The 22647-nt window shown below is 44.7% G+C and overlaps 1 protein-coding gene across 1 annotated transcript in view; it reads right to left on the bottom strand.

The window, feature by feature from the left end:
- The window catches only part of KLHL29 (kelch like family member 29), a 909740-nt gene that overhangs the window by 44970 nt on the left and 842123 nt on the right, over positions 1 to 22647 (bottom strand). The window contains exon 13 of the mRNA XM_040427407.1: positions 7652 to 7845. Coding sequence (XP_040283341.1) covers positions 7652 to 7845 — 194 coding nt within the window. The remainder of the gene's footprint in view (positions 1 to 7651; positions 7846 to 22647) is intronic.

Here is a 22647-nt window from a genome sequence, read left to right as displayed (position 1 = left end):
TTGCCAGATCATAAAGTTGCCACCACCAGCTTGTGTTCTTCCAGGAATATTTGCAGGGTGTTTGTTCTCTGATGTTTCTCGCCAACTTCCATCCTTTCAATGTAGCAGAAAACGTGACTCATCGGAAAAGGCCTTTGAAAATTGAAGCCTTTTCTGCTGATGCAACTTTGTTAGCAGAGGTGCAGTGACCATCTGTCTGCTTCGGAGCCCCAAATGCCATAGGGTTTGCTGAACTGTTTTTTTAGACAAATCTGGTCGCCTCCTGGATCTTTTTGGCGGTGCGCTCGTACACTGCAGCATGTCAGTCCACCCTTGCTCAACTTCGTAGCCGACATTCACATTTCACATCAATGGCACATAGTGCTCTGCAGTTTCCATTTTACTTATTCACAATGGTGCCATTTGTCCACTCATGATACACGTTCACCACAGCAGCAGAGAACAGTTCACACTGTGCAATTTTAGAAATACTGCCACCCTCAGCCCAAAAGTGAATAATCATCCCTTTTTACAACTCTGATAAATCGTCCCTTTACCCATGACAGCAACAAGGGATATGTGTGCAGACAGCCTATCACACACCTTATATACCCACCAAACCAGCTCACCACACCTTATATGCCCACCAAACCAGCTCACCACACGTGACTTCCTTCATGAGCTACAAGCTGCCGACGTTGAAAGTAGGAAGTGGTCAGAATAATGGGACTCTAATAGGGGCGGTGTACTTGCTGTTCACATCTGAGACCCCCATCTGTACATTGATTGCTGTTCGGTGAGCCTATCCAGCGTAGAAAAGATGGAGAGGTGGCCGCAATATATTCATGGATTTCCCTTTTGGAGTGTAAGGGGGTCACTGTCCATTAATCCAGAATGCCATGTGCGTGCCCAGTCACCACTCCTACTGTACACATGTGATAGTGGTTTAGGTGGAGTCCAGGTCCTAGAGGTGAGATTGGGCCCAACCTTACTCTGACCCTGAGTGGAAGTTTTACCATATTTACAGGGGTATTCCCAACATTGACATTTATCACCACCTCTGTGACACACCTATGTAAAGGAGCCCCCAGACCGACCTAGTGGGCATTCTCTAGCCATTCCCACTTCTATGGGAGTGCTCCATATAAGTGGATGAGGGCAGTCATGCATATGTGCGGCCATCTCTCCACACGTGACTTCCTAAGGGAGGGAGGGTGGGTGGGGCACCTGAGGGAGGGATAAGGGAGGGAGGGTGGGGCACCTGAGAACACACGCCTGTGAGTGAGGCTGTTGCTCGTATATGAAGAGCCTCCGCCCCTCCCACAAATGCAGGCTGACTAATCAGCCTTACCAACTTATATGCTTGTACATAGGAGCAGTATTATAGTAGTTATATTCTTGTACATAGGGTGCAGTATTATAGTAGTTATATTCTTGTACATAGGAGACAGTATTATAGTAGCTATATTCTTGTACATATGAGTAGTATTATAGTAGTTATATTCTTGTACATAGGAGGCAGTATTATAGTAGTTATATTCTTGTACATAGGAGGCAGTATTATAGTAGTTGTATTCTTATACATAGGAGGCAGTATTATAGTAGTTATTTTCTTGTACATAGGAGACAGTAATATAGTAGTTATATTCTTGTACATAGGAGCAGTATTATAGTAGTTATATTCTTGTACATAGGAGGCAGTATTATAGTAGTTATAGTCTTGTATATAGGAGGCAGTATTATAGTAGTTATGTTCTGGTACATGGGAGGCAGTACTATAATAGCTGTATTCTTGTACATGGGGGTTCTGGGGACCTGGACTTTTAAGTCAAGACTCTTCCCCCATACATGTAAGTGGTATTTAGATGAAGCATGAAGGACTCAGTATACAGATATTTCAGATTTTGTGAAGTTTTGGAGCATGTACAGGAAAATGGTTACTGTTTAATAGAATTCACAAAGGTCAAATCGAAGTTTAATTACAAGATAACAATAACTAGCTTCTGGATTTTTTTTTTCTTTTTGATGGATTAGCATATTTCCCTCCGACGGCGAACCAGCAAGGATCCGACATTTGCATATTTCCGGCTCCAGATAATGACCTTTGCCAAATCCAGCTGTGCACAAAGCCTTTATCAGCAGCTGTCACACATTAAGTCCGGGTTACCTGGGTGCTGCTATGTTCTGCTCAGACATTGTGATATCAAGGCATGAATGCCCTGGGAGCCCCAGTGAGTGACAGATGCAGGATGGAGATAATGACTGCACTCCATTGTCTTTCTGCTTGATAGTAAATTATAGATCACTATAAAGTCTCCCTGTGGTTTGTGCTGTTCAGTCAACATGGATTCACATTTCTTATTAGGAATCTGGGCAATAATTTTATAACAAGGGCTCTGCATTCTAACATTTGGTGGTCTCTCTAATGTTCACCAGTCCCTCTATATTAAAGAGGTCTTCCCGGGCTAATATATTAATGGCCTATGCTGAGGATATGAGATTGTTGGGGGTCTGATACCTGGCACCCCCTCCCCCTGGTCCAATCAGCTGTGAGCGGTACCAACAGGTTCTAGTTGTAAACAGTGCAAGTAGCTGGAATACCACAGCGCCATGCACTGTGTAGTGGCCATTTTTGGGTACTGCACCACCCATTCTAAAAAGGGTATCTAGAAATTGATGATCATCACCTATCCTCAGGTTAGGTCATCATTAGAGATGTGCAAATTTCAGGTTATGAAATTCGTTCACACTTCATTTACTGGTAAAAGGTGAATTGTGTTATGGATTCCGTTACCACGGACCATAACGCAATTCTATGACGGAATGCATTTAGAGGCATTCCGTCATAATAGAAGTCTATGGGCTGCAAAATGGATCCGTCCCGTTTCCGTTATGCAGAGGAGTCCTCTAAAGGCATTACGTTGTGACTTTGGTCATAGAATTGCGTTATGGTCCGTGGTGAGAGAATTCATAACGCAATTCACCTTTTACCAGTAAACGAAGCATGAACGAATTTCAAAATATGAAATTCGCTCATCTCTAGTCATCATTATCACATCGGCGGGGGTTCGAGTCCCGACACCCCCACCGATCAACCGTTTCAGAGAGCTGTCACACTCACCGTAGCTCTGGTGATTGCAGCCGACTCCCGTAAATCTTATGGTAGCAATGCTTAGTTATTGCAGTTCAGCCCCATTGACTTGAATAGGGCTGAGCTGTAGCCAGGCCATGTGAGCGATGTACGGTGACGTCACATGGCCTAGGAAGAGGGCCAACCTCTTCTAACAGCTGATCGGCAGGTGTTGGACCCTTGCCGATCTGATGACCAGGGGATAGGTCATCAATATAAATTCCCGGATGACTCTTTTAAATAAGAGCATAGACTGCAGTACCAGAGAATGGCCACTACACAGTGTATGGAGCTGTTCCGGGTCCGCACACTATTTACTTCAGAAATCTTGAGCTGTCGCTAACAGCTATTCGGTGGGGGTGCTGGGTGTCGGACCCCCATTAGTATCAAAAGGATGAGATATGGTTTTTCTAAACCAGGCAACCCTGGATTGAAAATAGTGTAATTCAGCAAGCCCCATCATTATTTCCCTTGGAAGCAAAAATTGTGGACCATCCAGACTGCCCCCACACACATAAGATGATCAACTATCCCATACAGTCTCAGTGAATACACTAACTACTTGTATAAGAGCAGCTGTTCTGGCACACAGATCCTTAAACAGCGGACTTCTCTACGATATCCATAGGACAGGAGAGCGTCTTTTGGAAACAACCCCTTTTTGAGTCCATTTTGTAAAAATAAGACATTTTGCCATATACTTATTTTGTGGCCCACCACTTTGTTATTCTATCAAGATAGTGACCACAGTGATGACACATCAAATGACTACGATAGCCAATCAGTAGTGATGTTTTGTCTACAGTGACGTCACTGCTGCAGCGATCACCTGACACTACTATAATTTGGATTCTATATTTAAAGGGATTTTTCCATGTCAGAGATTGGTGGCACATCCTAGCAATATGCCACCATTGTCTGAGACGTGTATAAGAGTTCTTTTAGTGCACTTTTGAAATGCACTTCTCATGTCCATTTACTCCTCGCTGCTCCTGATACTTTTCCTTTTTGCACTATGTCTTAATTATTATTAAGAATATAGGCAATCATTCACTGGGCTGTAGGTTTGCCGCCTTACATTTGCTTTAAATTACCTTCAATTACTCATGTACCAATCTGATTTCTATCATCCAAATTTGGGCTCCTGGGATCCGCATTCATTTTGAAGGCCATGCATTGTTTTCATGCATAATGTTTCTCACGTATTTACAATAAAGCCGATTTTTTTTTTTAACCGTTTTGAGCATTTTCTGAAAGCTGTAAGGCATTTCCTGATCCTGAATGTTTTTTTTTTTTTTGTGGTTCCATATCGGAACAAACCTGACAAAACACATTATCTCCGTTCTCGTCGATCTCGCTGCGCCTTTGTTATGGAAATCTTTAAGTGCTTTTTTGGTTCCAGGTAAAAGGAATACAGAAGACTGTTTGCAGGTTGATTAACAAAACGGCCCCACTGTGATTTGTCTTACACTGAGCGCATCGCGGGACGGTCGAGCGTTGATTGTATTGCGGCAATGCCCTGGAGGATAATGTCTCATTAGGACACCACCGGCTTCTGTTCTGCTATTCAGGACAGGACATGCACAATGGCTCGCTGCAGAAAAGGGTTCACGCACTTACAACAAACGCCAAAGTCATTATCCGCAGGGGCTTATAGTTCAATCCAATGCGCTCTCCGGACTGTGGTGTGTATAGATATGTAGATATAGCTCCATCTATAAGTATACATAGTCACAAGGCTATAATAATTACTCATTATGCAAATGGATGGTTTTCCGGTTGCATTTAAATAAAGAGTAATCACTGTAAAATGGAAATTCTGTAACTTGTATCAATGTATCGTATTTTTCGCATCATAAGACACACCTGATGATAAGACGCACCTAGGTTTTTGTGGAGGAAATTAAGAAAAGAAAATATTTTAAACCAAATGTTGTGCTTTTGGTGGGTTTTGAACTAATGGGAGGTCTGTGGAAGGCGCACTGTTATGGGGGATCTATGGATGACACTGTTATGGGGAACTGTGGATGACACTAATATGGGGATCTGTGGATGGCACTGTTATAAGGATCTGAAGAGGACACTTATAGGGACATCTGTAGAGTACACTTATAGGGACATCTGTAGAGGACACTATAGGGGGATCTGTAGAGGACACTTATAGGGGGATCTGTAGAGGACACTTATAGGGGGATCTGTAGAGGACACTTATAGGGGGATCTGTAGAGGACACTTATAGGGGGATCTGTAGAGGACACTTATAGGGGGATCTGTAGAGGACACTTATAGGGGGATCTGTAGAGGACACTTATAGGGGGATCTGTAGAGGACACTTATAGGGGGATCTGTAGAGGACACTTATAGGGGGATCTGTAGAGGACACTTATAGGGGGATCTGTAGAGGACACTTATAGGGGGATCTGTAGAGAACACTTATAGGGGGATCTGTAGAGGACACTTATAGGGGGATCTGTAGAGGACACTTATAGGGGGATCTGTAGAGGACACTTATAGGGGGATCTGTGGAGGACACTTATAGGGGGATCTGTGGAGGACACTTATAGGGGGATCTGTGGAGGACACTTATAGGGGGATCTGTGGAGGACACTGTTATGGGGATCTGTGGAGGATAGTGTTATTGGGGGATCTGTGGAGGACACTGTTGTGGGGATCTGTGGAGGACAGTGTTATAGGGGGATCTGTAGAGGACACTTATACGGGGATCTGTGGAGGACACTTATAGGGGGATCTGTGGAGGACACTTATAGGGGGATCTGTGGAGGACACTGTTTTCGGGATCTGTGGAGGATAGTGTTATTGGGGGATCTGTGGAGGGCACTGTTGTGGGGATCTGTGGAGGACAGTGTTATAGGGGGATCTGTGGAGGACACTTATTGGGGGATCTGTGGATGACTCTGTTAAGGGGGTATCTGACCCCATTACATTGGGCCCCAGTTATACCATTAATGAAGCGGGCGGGGCCGGAGCGTGACTGAGTGAGTGACGTGTGCTGCCGGCTGCGTGCGTAGTGAGTACTGCAGAGAAGAGATTACTGCTAGTTTAGCAAAGCAGCACTGCTAGGGGCTGCTGCATACACTTTATATGTGATGGCTGCTTTGACCGGGGCCCGGCTTAATGAAGTTCAGTGACTGCTCCGGGCCCCGCTACTGCCCTGATAGCGCCCCTGTTTACATGTCTATGCAGCACAGCACAGCACAGCCTGCGATGTGCTGGCCATGTAATACTGCGCTATTCGCTTTATAAGACGCACAGCCACTTTCCCCCCACTTTGGGAGGGGGGGGGGGGGGGAGTGCGTCTTATAAAGTGAAAAATACGGTATATCCTTTCCCCCTATTTTCAATATATTTGCTTGCTGTCCGTAAATAGGAACATTCTTGTGTACATCCAGAGTTTGAATCCCTATACAGACCTAACACTTCTTTTAGCTGACAGTGTTACAAGTAGGCCTCATTAGGCAAATTGTGGATCCGCAAAACACGCATCCCAGCCGTGTACATGCTACCATCTTTTTTCAAACTCTTGTCTGCACCCCGGACAAGAATAGGACATGTTCTATCTTTATTGCGAGGCCACAAAACGGACATATGGATGTGGACAGCACACGGTATGCTGGCCGCATCTATTCTGGCCCAGTTGAAATGATTGGGTCTGCATCTGATCTACAAAAAATGCAGATCCGACGTGGACCGAAAATACGGTCATGCACATGAGGTCTTAGGCAATCCTCTGTGAGCTAAATAGCCTACACTCTTGACTGATACATTTTAACTGCACTGATACATTGTAGCAAATTCCCTGCACCCTAGTTTGGTAACGCTGTATAGCTTTGGAGAGGGCATTAAAATAAGGGATGAACCCCATAAGCAGAGGTGAATTGGATATTGAATCTACATAGAAAAATCCCAGTGGGTTGGTCAGCAGCTCCCTCCCTGAAATTGCTCAGTAGCTTAGGACCAGGCTGTCACTGAAGACCCCTAAGGCCACATGCACATGATCGTGTCCATACTGCGGTCCACAAACCACAGATACAGATACCTTCCATGAGCATTTTTCTCACTCCCATCACTAGAAATGACTAGAACAGGACATTGTCTATAATTTGCGGAACGGACATATAGACATATGTCAGTTTTTTTGAGGTTCCATAGAAATGAATGGGCCTGTGTACAATCCACAAAAAATACGTACGCCGATGCAAAATACATGCACACGGGCTGACCTTTGTATTACCTGTGTATCTATGATATGCCTCCAGTGCAGGACATTTTGGGTTGCACTTCCTACATTGCATTAAACATACTACATGGCACAACAGGATGACATTTTTCTACATGATGACATCATGACCTCATCAAGACTTAGGCTAAAACCAATGAATCTGGGGCGTTTTGAACACAGCTTTAACCACAATTCTATATGCAGACAGCCTAATACTTTATGGAGAAACTTCGCCCCTTCCAGGTCCCAATAATGAGAACTAGTCCTTGTGAGAGGCCATGAGACATCACATAGGATCTTACCGATCATGGGGGATTCTATAAAGCTCCATGTGTTGGTCTGAGGCACATAGGACTGCAACACGCCGGCCGCCCTGCCCGCTTCATTCACTCCGCCAAACACGTAGATCTTTCCCCCGCACACGGTGGCTGCTGCAGAGTGGACCGGTTTGGGAAGAGCAGCGACCGTCTCCCACTGGTTGACAATCGTATCGTACCTAAGGAAGACAAGATGAATGGCTGTTAGAAACAATGGAGCCCGTAGCTGAAGGACGTGCAACGGGGGCTGTGGTGTAGAAAAGGTTAGGATTACAACACAAGGTCTTGAAGGCTCTTCTGCTGGGTAACCATGGACCATACCAAATACCCACATGAGGATATTTCACAGTGTGGCCTTTTCTTGTATCACTGAATCCTCAGGAATCGATTTGTTCGTCATAACACTATTTACACACGTTTTAGGTCTGATTCACAACAAGATCTGCAGCATTTGTGCACCAGATTCGACATTTCTATTAGTGTTTTTTCCCATAGGATTCACTATAGGAGTGAAAATTTTTCAGAAAAAAAATCATGTTACAAATGTAACAAAATAAGAAAACAAAAAAAAATTTTAAAAAAGAAAGTTCAAAAATTGCTTGAAATTCATGCATTTTTTTTTATAAGCATGCCAATGAGGCTGTATGAGGGTTTTTGGTAGGAGCGAGGGAGAGACAGAGCTGAGTATAAGATATTTGTGCGTGTCCTGTGCAGGACACGGCTTTGTAGAAATGTCCATGGGGTTGGGGCTATTGGGAGTATCGATCGTTTATGCCACAGGGACATCACATACATACATACATACAGCAACCAACCTTGTATAACATCAACTTCACTTATTAGATAGGTTTCTGTCTACCTGCAGCCACCACTAGGTGGAGCTCACTGCATAGAAGCGCCTACTGAAGACATATGGGGCAGATTTACTAATACTCACAGCTCAGGGGATGAGTCTTTTCTGCTGCAACTCTTTACTTGTCACAGCTCAGGAGGTGCGTCCTTTCCACTGCAGCTCTCTCCTTATCACAGCTCAGGGGGTGTGTCCTTTCTGCTTCAGCTCTCTCCTTATCACAGCTCAGGGCATGTGTCCTTTCTGCTTCAGCTCTCTCCCTATAACTGTCACAACTTCTAACAGTAGATACCACTGGTGGCAGTTCTAAGTGAGCATATGAGACCAGCTCATTAGGTGGTCCTGTACATTACTATGGAGATTAAACACCAGGGGTGCCATTATGATGAAGTAAAGAGAAAATCTGACAACTGGAGCATTTTTGTAACAGTATTAAACTACAAAAGGAACACTTTTTCATGATGAGTTATATTGAAATAACATTTAATTGCGACATGACCCCTTTAAAGCGGTTGTCCCACGACAAATAGTCTCCATTTTTGAAACCAGCACCTGGCTCTGGATACTTTTGTAATTGCATGTAATTAAAATTTTTGTATAGCCACTGAGTTATTCACTGAAATCTGTCTGTATAGCGCCACCTGCTGCTTGCCCGTTTTCTAAGTTCTCAGTCCAGCTCACTGATGATGACCTACATGCTCAGTTCCATCCTTCACCTGTCACCAGCTGCAGCAGAAAGGACTCACCCCTGAGCTGTGATTAGGAGAGAGCTGCAGCAGACAGGACACGCCCCCTGAGCTGTGATTAGGAGAGAGCTGCAGCAGACAGGACACGCCCCCTGAGCTGTGATTAGGAGAGAGCTGCAGCAGACAGGACACACCCCCTGAGCTGTGATTAGGAGACAGCTGCCGCAGAAAGTATTCACTCCCTGAGCTGTGATTAGGAGAGAGCTGCAGCAGAAAGGACACGCCCCCTGAGCTGTGATTAGGAGAGAGCTGCAGCAGAAAGGACTCACTCCCTGAGCTGACAGCTTGAACTAAATCTAGCAGAGCAATTGCAGCAATGAATGAACAGATCTCTGGATCCATGTGAGGTGCAGGGCTGGTTCCAAGTTTCTTAAAAAGAGCTTGTCATGTACTACATGATGTCCTATCTTCATTTTTTACATTAATAATGGGATTAGACGTTATCATTCATGACATATTCAGTGTAACATATTTTCCATTTAAAATGACCAAACAAAGGCAGTTTTTTTTTATATTAGCCAGCGTACTGCATTCAAGGCACATCCGCGCTCGGTCCACAGTCTCTCCGTGAATTCGTCTGACCTTTCCTTGTAAATCAATACGGCAGCTCTCCAGCAGTAACTATACAGGGATAAGCTGTTATTTTACTTAAACATTTTATTCAGTGGAACTGATCAGATCCGTTAAATAGTACAACATGATGTCTCTCTCAGACGACCATTAATTGGCTTGCTTTGGTCTTTAGCGGGGTGAATAGTACAATCTTGAGGCTTCCGCTTCTACAAGTGAAAAGCATGGGCTTTACTTAAAGGGTTTCTGTCACCCCGCAAAACTCCTTTTTTTTTTTTTGGATAGTTAGATTGCTCATAGTGCGATATAGCAGAATATAATGCTCTTACTTACTTTCATGCGGCCGATTCTTTATAAAACGAACTTTTATAATATGTAAATGATGGCTCTACCAGCAAGTAGGGCGTCTACTTGCTGGTAGCTGCTGCAGAAATCCGCCCCCTCGCCGTGTTGATTGACAGGGCCAGCCGTGATCTCCTCCTCCGGCCGGCCCTGTCAGTAATTCAAAAATCGCGCGCCTCGCGTCATTCGGCGCAGGCGCTCTGAGATGAGGAGGCTCGTCTCCTCAGCACTCCCTCAGTGCGCCTGCGCCGATGACGTCTTCTCTTTCGGTGATGTCATCGGCGCAGGCGCACTGAGGGAGTGCTGAGGAGACGAGCCTCCTCATCTCAGAGCGCCTGCGCCGAATGACGCGAGGCGCGCGATTTTTGAATTACTGACAGGGCCGGCCGGAGGAGGACATCACGGCTGGCCCTGTCAATCAACACGGCGAGGGGGCGGATTTCTGCAGCAGCTAGCAGCAAGTAGACGCCCTACTTGCTGGTAGAGTCCTCATTTACATATTATAAAAGTTCGTTTTATAAAGAATCGGCCGCATGAAAGTAAGTAAGAGCATTATATTCTCCTATATCGCACTATGAGCAATCTAACTATCCAAAAAAAAAAAAAGGAGTTTTGCGGGGTGACAGAAACCCTTTAAAGAGGTTGAGAAGATCATGGCTGCTTTCTTCCAAAAAACAACCCAAAACACAGCGCCAAGCCTGGTTGTGTGTGGTATTGCAGCACAGTCCCATTTAATTTAATGGATATAAGCTGCAATACCAGGGACAGCCTCTGGACATGTGTGGCGCAGGGCTTTCTAATCCTGTAATCCTGCACAGTGGCTAGTACTTAGTTGAAGTTATTTTACTGATGACTTATCCTCCAGATAGGTCATCAGTATTTCATCATGGGGGTCTGACACACGGGACCCCAGCCAAAGAAGGAACTGGTAGTGACGCGGCATTCTCACAGCTTTCCCTGGCCATGTGTCGTCACACTCATTGGTCACATAGACTAGCCGCAGCTCAGTCCCATTGAAGTGAATGGGGCTGAGCTGTGATACCAAGCACAGCCACTATACAATGGACGGCGCTGTGCTCGGTGAGCAGAGAGAAGGCCGCGGCAGTTGCCTTCTCAAACAGCTGATCGGTGGGGGGCCTGGATCTAGGCCCCCCACTAATACAGAGAATAGGTCATCAGTAAAAATATCTTGAAAAACGCTTTTAATTTTCTTTAGCTTTTTACTCCATTATGGCAGAGGTGAGATCAATGACTTCAGCTCAGTTTCAGTGTCTACTGGAGTCGATGGGAGTCAGAAATATTACTCCTGTATATTTGGAGGTGTAACTTGAAGCCCCAATGCAAAACCAGACCCTTGACCTATAAATGTACCATTTATAATACTGGTGCCTTCTTATGTGGCAGAGGGACCTTCAGGCCCTCTGTTTGGGCACATGTGCAACTGCTACATCTACCCTTCTATGACCCTGTCTATGACCTTGTCTCCCTGCCTTTTCCCATTTTACTGCAGCTCTGCTTGTTCAGGTTGGCTGCTGTATGTAAGCTTAAACCCACCATAAGTCCATTAGGAAGACAGTACATGAAGAGCTGCATCATTAGAAACTATTCAAGCAAGTAAGCCGTCAGTTTAGGAAATGAAGATTATCAAGAACTTTCCGTGCATGTGTCAGGCACGAATGAAGAGAGTTTCTTGGAGTTCTCCAATTGTTTATAGTCTTTTAATATATTTAAAGTAGGACTTTTTGTGTCTGAAGTAGTGCACCTTAAATTTTTGGTCAAGTATGAAGAGCAACAGGGTGGTGGCACCTTCTTCTCTCCAAACTGCCAGAATTTTTGGGAGATTCTAGGAGTTACCAGTTTACAAAAAGGAAGGTGTCTCCCTCTACAAACCACCTACTTGGCCTAAAACTTGAGCAAACCATGAGTCTGGTCATGGATCAAGCCAACTAAGTACATGGTGTGCTCTGCAAGCAAATAAAAGGGTTGTGCCGAATGAAGAAGGAACTCTTCCCTTTCAAGTGAAGATTTCGAGGTGGACCTGCCACCTCAAACTGTAGATTAGAATTTATGAGGAATATAGCCATCACATGTATTTACTGCTCGGAATCATACATATCAGGCAGTAGACTCATGAAGTTTTTGACAACTTAGCTAATGATCATGATAAGAGTATTCCAACCCACAAAATGGTATCTTACAAAATGTGTATCATACCCAACGTAATTTTTCTATGGCAGCACTTAAACTGGAGTTGAAGCCAAGACCAAAACTCAATACTGAAAACTCAATATGGCTGCCCCCCTTCCACTATGTTTCCACAACTCTACCATACTGGGAACCTAACCACGACCTGTTCCCATTCCTTGCAGATCATAGTAGATAGTGGAGTTGTCTACTGCTGGGAGTATTTTATCAGGGGCATTCATATATGCACACTTTGAGTCTAGATAAAGGACTCTTTGGAGTGTAATCTGTTTTTAGATGATGGCGCCATGACACCATAAGGGGACTGTCTAAGGTGGTATTATCTCGGTGGTCTACAAGAGGATGAATACAGATTCCTCCAGTTATCTTTTCTTGTTTTTATACTAAAAGCTTTCATTATTATTGGTGACAGTTCCTTGGGTCTCCAGGGCAAAACAATAGCATTTACAGGCACCTGGGCTAGTGCACAGAATAGGAATCAGTCTCCATCGGGATAGGCTGAAGCAATAGCAGATGCTTTTGCAGTAAATCTCTACTTCTAAAGACTGGTGCATTGCTCAAGTCAATGAAAGGACTAAGGTAAGTTAGTAATGCTGCAATTTTTTGGCCACTGATGTATTTCCCAACATCTTATAGATGGACCTGAGAAATCTTGCAGCCAATATGCCTAGAAATGTGCTGTTGGCACCTGAATTTTTTGGTTTGTGTCCTGTTGACGTCTATAGAAGTTTTTTTTATTGCTGAACTGCTAAAAATAAAGGAGTGTAAAAGTGGGTTGTAAAAACTACTATTTTTATGCTCTCATCCAGGAATAATAGTGGACCCTCCAAGCACCCTGGGTACTACTATGGCTTCTACCTTTAGTACATGAATTGTTTTTTATCATCCTAGTCATTTCCCAAGCATATGTCCAATTACCAAGGACTTATAAGATTTGCCCACAAGTTTTTTTTCCTTCAATGAGTTGTCCAGGATTTTAAAAAACATAGTTGCTGATTTCCAAAAACAGCACCTTCAGTCTCTACAAGTTGTATCAGCAGTGTCGGACTAACCCACTAGACTACCAGAGAATACCTCCAGTGGGCTCAGGCTCCCACACCACAGTGGTCTCCAAAGGTCCAGGAGAAAGAAAAACATTTGGAGCTGCCTTTCGAGCCAATCACTTGCCGCTAGGGTTTATTTCTTTGAATAAAAACCTATTAAACTTTATTGATGATATGGGGTTTTGGCCCAAGAATAATTTCCTCTGGTCAGCCCATGGAACCCAGTCCAATGCTGTGTATCGGGTATTGTAGAACCTGTGCACAGAAGTGACACTATTTTTGGAACAAAGCAGCTATGTTTTTCTAATCCTGTACAAATATTTTATACCAACTTTTGCCATCAGTTCATTACTGTTAGGATTTGTTTCCTTTGCCAACATGAGAACCATTTGTTATCTGGAAACAAGGACAAACATTGAATGTGACTCCACCGTCTCCCCTCACACTGTTGGCTGGGGCCATATGCCTAGCGTTTTGGGAATGGTGGACTGGAACCGGTCTTTACCAACCAAAATCTTCTTTGAATGCCGATCCACACCAACTCAACCTAAAGTGTTGTTAAGCACAACTGGCAATTGTAGTCAATGTGGTCACCCAAGTCAAAATATTGGCAAACATGGATGTTTTTATTCAATAAAAATGTTTTTGAGATGTCATCAAAACACATGTAGTAGACAGACTGAATTTATTAGTGATCAGGAGTGTAACTTTAGGGGAGGCTGCAGGCCTAAAAGGAACCCTTGCGCCATATAAAGAGATCAGTACTGTAAATGATGTTTCATAGTGGGCAGGCCCCTGCTACTGATCTGTCATTGTGGTCCAAGACCCTTTTGACCTTTTCTTTCCTGACTACGTCCATTCTCATGCACCTTTGGTCCCAATTTTAACAAATGTCAAGACCTAACATTTTACAGATGTGACATAACTACAATAGCAAATTAATATAATATGTAGTGCCCTGGAGAAAGGGTACTTTGGACTATGGACATTTGCTCCTATTTCTACTATGCAAAGCCATCAACTACCTACTTTATTGCACTTTAAAGGGTTAACTTGCACTGTGATTTATGCTGTTGTGTGCACCTGACTGTTTCATATTGTTGAACTGCATTTATATGTTTATTGTAATATATCCTGTTCATTTGTACAAGTATTACTCCATAGCCACACTGCATTGTGAAAAGGGTTAATTCACAGCCAGCTAATACTGAGAGACTTTATGACTTTCTACCTATGCATAAAACCAGACACACTGACCTTCTGACTATCTGGTTTATCTCTGTTGTTTATGTCTGAAGACTTGTTTATGTCTGAAAAAACTGCTTAGTCATTCCCATAGACTTGCATTGAAGCTCTATGCAAACCTATGATAGGCAGAAATTGAAACAATATTTCTGTTTGGGCTGTGCTTCTCCACTCCACCCCTCCCACTAGAAGGTTCTAGTTCAGCTAGGAACTGTATATATGGAGAGCAGTCAGAGACCCTAGATGTCTGCAGATAGGGACCAGCGTTTAGTAGGAGAGATTCGGATGCTGAGCCACAGACCCCCGTTTACCAGCCTGCTGATCAGGGCTCCAGCTGGACAACTGAGCCACAGACCCTGGGCCACCATACTTTGGCCAGGGAGCCAGCCTTCTGAGAGAATGAGGGACAGCTAGCTCAGGTCTTTCCTCAGCATGAAACCTTATTCTGCCCGGGAGGAGACTGGAGAAGCTCAGTGCCTTGCCTGTATTGTTTTGCCCTTGAGTTTTCCAGTAAAGAAGCACCCTGGTTTACTGCAGACCCTGACTCTCTGGACTTATTTCCCACGACGCCTTAACATTTATTCTGGGGAGCAACAACACGTGGTGACACCTCGACGGTGTCTGGGGAGCTTAACATTGTGGCCTTCCCAAACCGGCCACTGCAAATATGCTTTATAAGTACCAATAAATCCACATAGGATAGTATTTAACTAAGAAAACCAGGTCCTTAGGGACTGAAGAGCATCCTTTCCTACCTTAGGCGGGGCCCATGAGTAGACTCCCAACTGAAAACAGAGGAACAATCACTTGGCTGCTGAGCTTCTCACAACATGTGACATCACAGCTACAGGCACAGTGATGTCATTAGCACCAGACTCAAGGCCCAAGGTCTCCCCCTACCACTAGCATATATAAAAATATTATTTTGTGCAGAGTTCTTTAACACAGAGAACTGATTTTCTTACTTGTTCCTTATTGCTTGCGTTTTTCCTCCTGCAGACATGTTCAAGACGAGCGCTCGCTGAGCAAATGATTACAAGATGGCAGCGTATTCCTGCCTGGACACGGGATCACTGATACACCATCAGAGCGCTAAATTAGTTTTGCAGTGGATGGTATTTGATTTGATTGGGTTGGTGACCGTAAAGATGTACAGTTAATAAACTGTAGATGAAGATTTATTTTAGACAATGCCACAAGTTCACTTGCTTGCCTTTTTTTTTTTTTTTTACTTCCGAGATGCAGTAATATGGCAGTGATTCAAAAGCCACTTGTAAAATGAGCCTGGGAGACGGCAGAAATGATTAGGCTTTTAGCCGTCAAGTAGATCTGTGTAATGGTCTGCTCTTTAAACTTGCACTTTCTTTAAGATGTGTAACATACTGCAGCATTTCCAGACATTGTGCTTTGCGACATTACTGAGATAGGAGGCACAGGATACCATTTTAACTTAAAGGACTTGTCTGGCTATATATATATCGATGACCTATCGTCAGGATGGGTCATCCAAATCTTATCGGCGGGGTTGTTGGATCAGGTGTTTGAAGAGGAGGCTTCCTGATCAATACACTACACGTCGTCTTCTGTGGAGCGGCGGCATACTGTAATTATAGGTACTCGCGCCAGTCAAGTGACTGGAGCGAGTACTTGTCGTTACGCTGCACCGTTGAAACTTCCAAGACGACGGGCAGTGTAATAAACAGGAAGTGGCAAACTGGGGTGGGGGTGCCAGGTGTAGGACCCAGGTCGATCAGATATTGATGACCTATCCTGGTGATTGGTCATTAATATATATGGCAGGACAACCCCTTTAAAGGGGCTATACAGCCTGTTTATATTGGTGACCTATCCTATTATGTGATCGGCAGGTGTCCATGCGAGCGCTGAAGAGGAGGCCGCGCTACATGCAAGGTCGATTTTCTCTTCATTACACTACGTGTCGTCTCCCTTGTACTGGTGGCATACTGTAATTACAAGTACTCGCTCCTTTCAATATTGTAATTACAATGCACTTCTGAGACGACAGGCAGTGTAAGGTTTCGTCCATATTTCCGTGTCAGTGTCACGTCCGTGAAAAAAAAAAAAACTGTAAGTGTATCATTCGTGAAGGATCTGTGGTTGGTCCGTGTGTCTGTTTTTACCATCCGTGTGTCATCCGTAATTCACTGACGTTGCTCAGCTAAAAATTAATTTCCAAAGAATCTCCTATCAGTGAATCTCCTTCAATGAAAAACGGACGCAACACGGATGCCATCCATATTGTGTTCGTGATTTTCACAGACCCATAGTCTTCAATGGGCGTGCTTGGTCTGCATCCCAAATCAAAATAATGCATGTCCCCGTAATTTTTTTTTTACTGACCCACGGTCAGTAAAAAATTACTGAAATGTGAACAGACACATTATGCGAATCGACTTCGGATGTTTCATCCGAAGTCGATTCGCTCATCCCTAATGATGACCTATCCTGCAGCTAGGTCATCAATACAAACAGGCTGCACAACCCCTTTAAGGCCTCCTGCATACGACCGTTTTTTTTTTTTTTCGTTTACGGGCCATTTTTTGTGTTCCGTATACGGTCCATATACGTAACCATTCATTTCAATGGTTCCGCAAAAATACGGAATGTACTCCGTATGCATTCCGTTTCCGTATTTCCGTTTTTTCCAGACCGTTGAAAGATAGAACATGTCCTATTATTGCCTGCAAATCATCTTCCGTGGCTCTATTCACGTCAATGGGTCCTCAAAAAAAAAACGGAACACATACGGAATGTACTCCGTATGTCTTCCGTATCCGTTCAGTTTTTGCGGAACCATCTATTGAAAATGTTATGCCCAGCCCAATTTTATCTATGTAATTACTGTATATTGTATAGGCCATACGGAAAAACGGAAACAAAAAATGGAACAACGGATCTGTGAAAAACAGACCGCAAAACACAGAAAAAGCCATACGGTTGTGTGCAGGAGGCCTTAGGGAAGTTTTTTGGAGGAGGTTTTCAGGCAGATTTTTTTGTATCCAAAACCAGAAGTGAATTTGAAAGGAATTAGAAATGTAAAGGAACAACTAATACTTCTCATTCCTGCCGGATCCACTTCTGACTTTGGTTAAAAAAACCTGCAGGAAAAATCTGTCTCAAATCCTTCTCCGTTTCGCGCTAATATTAAAACTGAAACATTTGCAATCCGTCATTTATTTCTTTTTTAGTACCGTTTTGTGCATACAGCTCCTATACGGACTTATGTGTTTCCATGGTTGCAGACTACAGATAAGCCATATGTTGTCAGATCCTGCAGATCTTTATTCATCAGGTAAAGGCATCAGTGATGTAGATACCAATACCATTGCTTTTGGGCAGCAGATCGGGATGTGTCACCCAGTTAAGCCCGTTCTCTCTGCTTTGCACTGATGAGGGACAATCACCCTGAAACAGCTGAATGCAGATGGGACGCTGGCTTATTTATTATCCAGGTTGTGTCTCAAGGCCTGTTTAAAGGGTTGAACATTGTCTTACAGTATAGCTGCCTTACATCTGGTGGAATCGGAGTCAGAGCTTGCTTACATCACTTCTTCCCAGAATTCCAGAGGAGCATGTATGGCCTGTAAGAAGACTCATCACGGGAATGAAAGGCTCTCTCCCCAAGGAGAGATAGTACCCCCCAAATGAAAAAGAATATTCCAACACAGTCTTACAGATGACCCATGGCTATGTGGCGTTCTAGAGTATCCTCCATTTAGAAAGTGATGGTATATCACTAGGATGTGGCCTCACTTTCCCATCCGTGGGTGTCTGACTGCCAGGACCCCCACTGACCCTTTGTGTGAAGGCGCTTTCACAGATTTTGCTTGCATAGCTATTGGCCAGGTACATCTCTGTGTAGGAACAGTCCAACACTGGAATATCCCTTTAAAGAGGACTGATCACCTCTCCTGACATGTCTGTCCACTTGCATTGTCCATGTGATAACAATTCTGGACTTTCGTGTTCTGAGCGGACACAGAACTGACCCCATTATAGTCTATGGGGTCTTTAGGCTCCGTTACGCTCAGTTAGGTCTCAGTTATCTGCAGAATCCGTCCTTTCCGTTCTCCTGGTCCTTAACGGAGCCGGAGAACGGAAAAGAGAAACGGTGATGCGAATGAGGCCTAAGTTCCTTCTATCAGAAGCACTTTGGTGGAAAAACGTGCTTTCTTGGCTCTAAAGTCTCAAAGATGAAGGTTATCTGAGCTCTGAGGCGCTTGCACATGTAGCACAACAAGAACTAGACCGCACAAACTAATAAGGGGAAGGACCCAGGTACATCTCCTGGCAACCTAACAGGATCAGCCAAGAGGTTAACTGTTAATTGCCCATACAATGTCAGGTGTATAAATGTAGCAGGTCACTACATTTAACTTAGTAATGGAACATCATAGCAATTAACCCTTTGCAGTAACCCTGTTCTAGAGGACTGCAAATGTATTCTAACACGACGCAGGTTGTGATGCCTTCAAAAATACAGAAACCCTTAAAAGGCGGGTGCAAATATGACAAAACGGTGAAAGTAACAGAATGGTGAAAGATTCCTATGAAACTGAAATAAACACAAATCTGAAGAAATGAAACTTCTGTATGAGCAGAGAATGAAATTGAGCAGCGGCAGAGAGGAGGCTGGAAATAAAGGCTCTGCGCGCACATCCATTCTCAGCAATCTGCAGATCATTTACAATATTGCCAACGAAATGATCACAATTCCCGTCACATCCGGCCTGACCATGAGCGAGACTTCAGTCGTCAGTGATCAGTCAGTGAATGGAGCTCCGGCTATTACCGCAATTTATGGCTAAACTGTTTCCGTGTGTGTGCACAGACACCTGCAATATTTAGCAGAGCAGAGACCCAACCTGGACGGATCCTTCCTTCCTTCCTGAACGTTTCTACACATTTGCCAAGATCTATTTTAGTCTCAAGGAAGCTATAACATTCGAGAAATAATTTATAGAGTTTTCTGGCTTTTGCAATTCTAATTGAGAGCTTTGCAGAAGCTGGAACGGCTCCGCTTCTACATTAGGGAATTGGACTATTAGCAATTCCCTGACATGTACTGTATCCTTTAGTAGCATGGCTCTCTGTATAAGCAGATGCAAGTTATCGAGATGGAGACAGAAATCAAAGGGCAATTGGTTTTGATGATGAAATTCTGGCTGCCTGCTGCCACCACTAGGGGGAGTGTTCTCCACACAGCTTACACCGAGCTCATGTAAATCTCTACGCAGCTCCTAATGTACTTTGGTTGTGGATTTTCGTACAAACGACCGTGGGAACCAGCTGGGTTAAAGGGGTTGGTCACTTTCTGGACACTGTTGACCGGTGTGTATGTAAGATGACTATATGGCTCCTACTATTATAGCCTTTTCCGTTTGCTAGATTTCCTAAGCCATGCCTCCCTTGTTGGGCATATCTTCTGTGCTGTCTGCATAGAGGTTCGGTCCATAAGATGGCGCCGATGGAGGGTCATGTGAGCAGACGCATCACTCAGCCTCCTCCATTTTTTTCACATGGCACCTGAACTTAACTTCAAACAGAGCAATCGGAGCAATGAATGTGGAGATCTCTGGACCCATGTGAGGTACAGGGCTGGTTCTAGCTTTGTTAGAGATTGTCATGTACTAAATGATGTCTGATCTTAATTTTTTACATTAATCATTTGATAACCCCTTTAAAGAGCACAGCAGGATCAACCCTATTAAACCTGTTATGCTACCTGGTAGGGTTGATCCTCATGATTAAAATTTTACCGGTCTATTGAAGATCACGTGCGTTCCCAAGAAATGCCTTTTATTACATATGTAAATGAAGGCTTTAGCGCACTGAGGGGAGTGGTCAGCAATGAACACCGAGGAGGTGGAGGTGCATCGAGGGACGGCGGCCCCAATGCACTGAAGCCCTCATTTGCATAAAGAGGTAGGCCCAAAATGATTTTCAAAGGATAGGTATCATGTTAATCAGCAGGCTTATCCCTACCAGACAGTACGCGGGGTTGATCCTTTTGACAGGTACTCTTTAATGTCTGCCAAACCAGCTGATTTCAGTAGGATTGGCTGACCGTCTAGTGCATATGGCCTCCCGACTTTCCAACCATGGCAGATGTTGGGTAAAATAAGGATTGGGCAGTTACATTTCAACATGCCCAATCCTTTTGTGTCTGGCAGTGGGGAGAAGAGGTTGGGAGGTGTTGGCTGAATGCCCGCTGATTTTGGTGGCTCTGGCATGCCATCTAAGTGTTTTGGTGTCCGCCTCCAGAGCGGAATGGAGACGTAACGGAGGCAAACTGATGCGTTCTGAGCGGATCCTTTTCCATTCAGAATGCATTAGGGCAAAACTGATCCGTTTTGGACCGCTTGGGGGAGCCCTGAACGGATCTCGCAATTCGGAAAGCCAAAACGCCAGTGTGAAAGTAGCCTAAGGTGTATGGAGGACCTCCCAACTGTTTCCCAACAGGAGATGTGGGGTAAGATAAGGATTGAGCAGTTAGAGTCCAGCATGTTCAATCCTTTTGTGTCTGGCAGCGGGGAGAAGGGGTTGGGAGGAACAGCTGACGGCTGAATGCCCGCTGATTTTGGCGGCTCTGGCAGACCATCTAAGACCTCCAGACTTTCCCCCGAAGACAGGTGTTGGGTAAGATATGGATTGGACTGTTGGATTTCAACATGCCCAATCCTTTTGTGTTTAGCAGGTGTCTGGTGGCAGGGGGTAGAGGGTTCGGCGGAATGGATTTTGGCTGTACACTCTATTTGGTAGTGCATCCCTAGCTTCAGTCTCGACAGATTCGGCCGCATACGCACGTTGGATTTTTCCGTGTGATGCCAGCTACCAGGGAACGGCAAATATTTTTTTTCCTATTGAACCAAAAAGAAAAGAGCAGGAACTAATTTGATCGTAATGAGCAGCTTTATTGTCATCCAGACCAAGAAGAAAATACCGGTAAATATTCTTAAAAGCTGCTGACCCACCTGCACCCGGACGGTCGATGCGTTTATCACTCAGGCTATCATTTTAATGAAACTGTCAGATAACAGCGAGAGAACAAAGCAGCTGTCTCTGTCTGAAGAGACACAAAATTCCGTCTTTTTGTGTGAAAATTTCTGAAAGTATCCTTCGATGCCCGCCATATTGATCAGCGCATTAATACCGTGTATAGGTGGCAGACGGCAAGATGAATAGTGACTCACTAATCGATCTGTAAAAAGTGGAAATTTCCTTCGGCAGCGGCTGGGCATTACGGAGACCCCTCAATACATGGCGCAAAATAATATTCTCCGACTCGTTCCTACTGCCCGTCTCAGGATGAGGCCTCCGATTCTGCCACCTGCTGGGTTATTGGCTGGAGAGGAAAGTCAATGGGCACTGTATGAGGTGACACAGGAGCCTCGGTGTCCTAAAAGGAACCAACACAAACTGGGCTGGCACATAAGGGGGGCTACTGGGCTGGCACATAAGGGGGGACTACTGGGCTGGGCTGGCACATGATAAGGGGGGCTACTGGGCTGGCACATAAGGGGGGCTACTGGGCTGGCACATAAGGGGGGACTACTGGGCTGGGCTGGCACATGATAAGGGGGGCTACTGGGCTGGCACATGATAAGGGGGGACTACTGGGCTGGCACATGATAAGGGGGGACTACTGGGCTGGCACATGATAAGGGGGGACTACTGGGCTGGCACATGATAAGGGGGGCTACTGGCACATGATATGGGGGGCTACTGGCACATGATATGGGGGGCACTCTGGCTACTGGCACATGATATGGGGGCACTCTGGCTACTGGCACATGATAATGGGGGGGATCTGGCTACTGGCACATGATATGGGGGGGGGGCTCTGGCTACTGGCACATGATAAGGGGGGGGCTCTGGCTACTGGCACATGATATGGGGGGCTACTGGCACATGATAAGGGGGGCTACTGGCACATGATAAGGGGGCTACTGGCACATG

The sequence above is a fragment of the Bufo bufo genome, chromosome 4, assembly GCF_905171765.1.
Source record: "Bufo bufo chromosome 4, aBufBuf1.1, whole genome shotgun sequence".
Lineage (NCBI taxonomy): Eukaryota > Metazoa > Chordata > Amphibia > Anura > Bufonidae > Bufo > Bufo bufo.
Note: the sequence above shows the minus strand (reverse complement) of the source record. Positions and strands in the feature narration are given on the sequence as shown.